At 37.2% G+C, this 6,000-nt stretch overlaps 1 protein-coding gene across 1 annotated transcript; it reads left to right on the forward strand.

Moving 5' to 3' along the window:
- The first annotated feature begins 2,865 nt into the window (after positions 1-2,865).
- On the forward strand, positions 2,866-5,704 carry LOC125814340 (LRR receptor-like serine/threonine-protein kinase FEI 1). The gene is made up of 6 exons (XM_049493799.1): positions 2,866-3,487; positions 4,042-4,191; positions 4,267-4,587; positions 4,658-4,903; positions 5,273-5,406; positions 5,495-5,704. Exons 1-6 carry the CDS (start codon positions 2,866-2,868, stop codon positions 5,702-5,704), a joined length of 1,683 nt encoding a protein of 560 aa, XP_049349756.1.
- The last annotated feature ends 296 nt before the right edge of the window (positions 5,705-6,000 follow it).

Genomic DNA, 6,000 nt, shown 5'->3' on the forward strand with positions numbered 1-6,000 from the left:
AAAACCTGAATAGATCAAAGTGGAAAATTGACTTAATTTGATTCCAACATTTAAAAAATCTGTTTAGTTGATTAGATTTTCTCTTTTGAAAAAATCGAGAGCCATGAAAACCTCTAATTTAAATTTTGGAAGGGGGCAAATTTGACTAAAATTCTTGACATTTTTCTTATAAACAAGTATATCAAAATTATGTCATTTTGGAATGATCCTAAAAAAATTATTAGGAGACTATTTTTAACGTTTATACAATAAGTAGAAGGGTAAAATTGTCCATGAATGGAGTGAAGTAATTAATTAGTCCCACACCACATTAACCTTCAAGGGTAAAATTGTACATGTATATGTATGTATGTTTCTTGTCTCTCGCGCGCCTTGCTGTTATTTCTGTTCTCTCTCGCGCTTGTTTCTATTTTTGATATCTTCTCCTTTTTCTTCTTCTTATTCACCTTTTGCAAGTTATATAATGTACGGTCCGAGCTCATCGTTGTTGTAGTGAATTAGTGTAGATATGATCTTCTTTCTCGACTACAAATTTCTCTTTGTTCTGCCTTTTCCGTCACTGCTCGTCTGATTCTTCAGACCTTTCATTTTGATTCTACACCATGGTTGTTTCCATGACCTGTGCTGTAGGATTTGCGGCTACACAATTTGTGGTGTTATGTCCCGATACTCCACATCTGTTACAAAAGGTGTTAGAATAGCTGAGGTGCGTAGAACACAATTTGTGGTGTTATGTCCCTAATCTTTTTCTAGCTCTTGCTAGGATCGAATGATCATAGAACTCTGTTGGTAATTCCGGTAGTCTTATCCAAAGGTCGGAAAATTTTTCTCTTGCTTCCGAAGCCACCAAGTTAGGATGCCATCTTTTGACAGACAAAAAATAGCCATTGATGAACTGTTGTAGTGAGTGTTGCAAGTTCTCTTCTATCAACAACTTAGTCATGCCCTAGGTCTATAAGGACAATTTCTTCTTTAGATATTGATGGTTTATCTTCTTGCCTAATAATTTTATAATGATGGAGTATGTCCAGGGTCGATAGATTCTCCTTTTATCTTCTTCAGACAGAGCGATGCGATTACCTTCCTCGTTATCTTGATCTACTTCATTATTTTTCCAACCATTTTCGCTCTCCCTGAGACATGAGCCTTCCTCATCCAGTAACATGTCTGATATGTGATCTGGGTAGTCATGTACGGTCCCGTTTTGTTATGGAACTGGTGCGATTAGAAGGTTAGTGTTTTTCCTTCTGTATTGCTGCATTCAAAGGCCAGGCATTTTTAAAGAAGAGTGAGCTATACATACCCATCATTCCAGGGGGCGTTGTCATCATCTATAGCTTGTAGTCCTTCCCGTATATCTTGGTCAGATATTGGTGCACATAAGTCAATTCTGTGTTGATGGTTTAGCACAGGTCCCTTGTTCATAGTAAATCTATCTACTGATGTCAAAGTGGTGGCAGCTAAGAGCCTTGTAAAAATCCATAATCTCTTCTTTTATTTCAGTCAGTGAAGTGAGCTCTAATATTTGTTTCTTCTGAGTTCTATCCTTCACCAAAGCAGAGAAATACTTGGTATTGGAATCACCAAGCTTTCTGTCTTGACGGCAATTTCCTCAATTAAAGACCATTTTTCCAAGTCAATCAGGAGTTGTTTCTCTCTTTCGAGCAACATTGAGTAATGATCTTCTCCAGAGTCAATTTGAGATTGTAGTTTACAGAACTGAATAGGTTATTTATTATATCGACATTACATGTATATATACACTTGGAATGACAAAGGTGTTGTTCAGAGAATTTTTTCAAAATTGACTGGACTTTTATCAATAATGCTTGGTTAGACACCATTCCTGCTTGCAAAGCTAACTATTTACCTGAGGGAATCAGTGATTATTGTCCCATTAAGGTCACTTTTGTAGAGGAGAGGCTTAACACCAACAAGTCATTTCAATTCTGCAATGTTTGGGCAAAACATCCTCTGTTTATAGGTAAGGTGCAAGCTGCATGGGCGAAACTATTAATGGTTGTAAGATGTTGTGAAGAAGCTGAAGTTACTGAAGAAAGAATTGAAAGTCTTGAATACTCAGTTCTTTAGAAATGTTGTAGCTGAAGCAAATGATGACAGAATGGCTCTATAGTTAGCACAGAACAAGCTGCATGCTGACCCCATGAATATGACACTTCAAAGAAGAAGAGAAGGAGAAATTCTTGAAGTTCAAAAATACATCATATATGGCAGAGATGTTCTTACAACATAGAAGCAAGGAAAATTGGATTAAACTGGGGGATGACAATACTAATTACTTTCATTCTGTAATCAAACAGAGAAGACTGAAACAGGCTACCACACAATTAAAGGACGAGAATGGTGTTTGGCAACACGATCCTGCAACCATTGCCAACTTATTTGTCAAATATTATGAGGAGATTCTTGGTAGGAGATGTGAAACAAGGAGGAAAGCTTTTGACGGATTCGTTCAACTATCTTATGCTGGTAGACTTCAGATTATTAATGTTGTTTCGTTTTCCATTCATAACTTTTGGGGGGCAGTTTTCATTCTCCCTCAAAGTGTTTTGAAGCAAGTAGATAAGATTTGTAGAGAATACTTGTGGGGCACAACTAATGACAGAAAGAAAATATCACTTGTATCATGGGATAAGATTTGTTGTCCTAAAAAAGTTGGTGGTTTGAATATAAAGGGATGCAGGAACTGGAATATAGCTTCTGTTGGGAAGTTGTTATGGCAATTATCTGAGAAGAAGGACTCTTTGTGGGTGAGATGGGTTCATGGTATTTATATAAAGGCTGATGGAAATATTTGGGCGCACAAGGCTCCTGTTGACAGTATCTAGTATTGGAGGAAAATTAATGGTATCAAAGAAAATGCTAAATTGGTACACTAATGGCAGATACAATCTAACTCCTGGTGGGAAATACTCTATTACTAGGAGTTATAATAAGTTACTAGGACAACAAAGAAGATGGAGGATAGCTGAATTGGCATGGACTGTTGTTGTTCAGCCTAAAGACAGGTTCATATTGTGGTTAGCTGAACAAAGAAGATTATTGACAAAGGAAAGGTTAGCTAATATGCATATCCCAGTTGAAGATGGTACATGTTGTTTATGCGATGGACAACAGATAGAAACTACATGCATTTATTTGCTGAGTGTGACTGGTTTAAGCAAAGTAAGCTCAAAAATACTGACATGGGCTGATGTGCAGCTACTACCAGGTGAAGTTAAGCAAATGCTGGAAAGTATCAAAGCTAAGCATTGGAAGCCATTCAAAAAAGAGATAGTGGCTGCTATATGGGGAGCTGTTATATATCACACCTGGAGAGCTAGAAACTGGAAAAAATTTAAGCATACAATTGTACAGGCAGACATAGTGATAATCCAGATCAAGAAGGAAATTATAGAGAGATTAGACCTTCTTGAGTTGTCTAGGAAAGCTGATAGGTGTCGAGGACACATACAGAAATTGATTTGTAACTAGTTTACTTGATTTTGTTGAGGCCTCTCTATCCTTTACATCCTTCCTAGAAAGTGGTATTCGTTGTTATGTGCTCTTTAGTGTGTATTGTTGCTTTGTTGGTTATGGTAAGTTTTTCACAGTCTACCAAAAAAAAAAAAAAAAGGTAAGAAAATATCCTACATATCTCTCCTATGAGTCAATTTGAGATCTTCTCTAGCTAGTAACATGCTCTGAGTAAGTAATATTTAAATGTCTGAATTAGGTCTCAGAGCTTTAACTTTCAACCATATATCTTTCATATTTTGTTCATCCAAAGTCTGCTTCACAATAGGCAGAAAATCTGCATGCTCAGCCCACACATTAAAATACTTAAATGGAACTTTCGAGTGTATGTATCGTCATTTTCATCGGGGAGCCATCTGAGATAAAATCTGTTATAACATTTCCCCATTGTGACATGCATCCACTCATGGTTTCCAAAGGCTCTGTCTATTCTGCTACAGATGCTATCAATACCAATTTGCTTGTTAGACCAAGTTTAATAATTCACATCTACAATATTTTCAGGGAAATACGAAAAGAAGAATACGCATTCTGTACTCATTGCCTCTGTCTGTGCACTGCTATTGGTGGCACTAATATGTTTCTGCGGCTATTTCCTCTGCAAGAAACTGCGTACAAATGACGGCAGAGGCCTCACAGTGGATGTTGGTACAGGTCAGAATTACTATTTATTCAAGTTGTAATTATAAGTTTTTTTCCATCCTTTTGTCCAATTTCTTTATTTTTCAGGTGCATCCGTTGTGATGTTTCATGGAGATTTGCCTTACTCTTCGAAGGATATCATCGACAAGTTAGAGGCGTTGACTGAAGAAGAGATAATTGGCTTGGGACCATTTGGAACAACTTACAAGCTCAGGATGGATGATGGCAACATATTTGCTATCAAGATGAAGAAGGGATTTGATAGATATTTTTCGAGAGAGCTTGAAATTCTTGGAAGCCTTAAGCACCGTTACATGGTAAATCTGCGAGGTTATTGCAATTCACCAACATTGAAGTTCTTGATGTATGACTTCTTATCCGGAGGTCGCTTAGATGAAGTTCTGCATGGTGAGATATTATTCCACTGTCAATTATCTTTCAATAGGATTTTCTAGTTAAAAATGATTTTTTTTTACAGAGAGATCTGAGCAACTAGACTGGAACACACGGTTGATTATAATAATGGGAGCTGCAAAAGCGTTGGCATATTTACATCATGATTGCTGGCCTCGAATTATACATCGAGACATAAAGTCTAGTAACATTTTGCTTGATGGAAATTTTGAGGCTCGACTATCTGATTTTGGACTGGCCAAATTCCTGGAGGATGAGGAGTCTGACATCACAACCATTGTAGCTGGCACATTTGGGTATTTGGATCCAGGTATACTATACACACACATTCTTTAACATTTCAGTTCTCTGGATCCTGATTTTGATCTGGCAGAGTGTTGTCTGGTTTTCCTAATCTAGTTACAGTTCCTTATTTAACAACACAACAATCTGTAGCTGGTTCTTTCTGGACTATTGTTGTTACTAATCTAGTTACAGTTCCTTTTTTAACAACTCAACAATCTGTACATTTTGCTGGTTCTTTCTGGACTATTGTTGTTACTAGATGGTGTGTGTTTTAGAAAGTGGCATGGGAAGTCACCTACTGGCTACTGCTACTAGATTAGATGGGGGTGAGAAAGTGGTGTGGTTTCCTAGTCTTAGAGCTCCGAAGAATCATTCATTTGTTGTTGTTTTCCAGATTACATGCAGAGTGGTAGAGCTACAGAAAAGAGTGATGTTTATAGTTTCGGAGTTTTGGTTCTTGAAGTGGTAAGTGGGAAGCGGCCCACTGATGCATCATTCAGTGACAAGGGTGTCAACATTGCTGGCTGGGTACGTTCATTCAAATTTATATATGCTAGCTCTTAGTTACTTGTTTGAACAAATTAACAGTCAGTTTCATGATACTACTCTATTGCAGTTGAAATTTCTTGCTACGGAAAATAAACAGCGGGATATGGTTGATCCTCATTGTCGACTGGTAAAGACGGAAAGCTTGGATGCATTGCTTTCCGTTGCTACACAATGTGTCTCTTCCAATCCCGAGGAGAGGCCAACTATGCAGATAATCGTACAAATTATTGATACGATTGTCTCACCTTGCCCCAGCAATTCAAACTCCGACGGATGATAATCTCATTTTCATATTCTTAATTTGTATTAGTGGTGTTAAAAACATGATTTTAAGTATGGTTGTGTTTCCTTATGTTTTATTTTGAATGGTGAATATGGAAAGACAATTAAAAATGAGAGAGCTTGGCCTCCTCCTTGAGTCTATGAAAAACAACTTCCACAGTGAAGTTCTTGCACTTGTTAGATATCCTCCAACAGGAGAACAAATGTATCAATAAGCAACCATGTTGTATCAACCCAACCTTTTTTCAATTAAAAATAGCTTACAAGAAACCATGTTGTAGTATCAACAAC

Source organism: Solanum verrucosum, unplaced genomic scaffold, assembly GCF_900185275.1.
Source record: "Solanum verrucosum unplaced genomic scaffold, falcon-dt-bn FXZP01000268.1, whole genome shotgun sequence".
In the NCBI taxonomy this organism is placed as follows: domain Eukaryota; kingdom Viridiplantae; phylum Streptophyta; class Magnoliopsida; order Solanales; family Solanaceae; genus Solanum; species Solanum verrucosum.

Coding starts and splice junctions, on each gene's coding strand:
- LOC125814340 (XM_049493799.1), top strand. CDS start 2,866: ATGGTATCAAAGAAAATGCTAAATTGGTACACTAATGGCAGATACAAT. Junction 4,192..4,266: donor CACAGTGGATGTTGGTACAG/GTCAGAATTACT, acceptor TTTATTTTTCAG/GTGCATCCGTTGTGATGTTT. Junction 5,407..5,494: donor GTGTCAACATTGCTGGCTGG/GTACGTTCATTC, acceptor ACTCTATTGCAG/TTGAAATTTCTTGCTACGGA.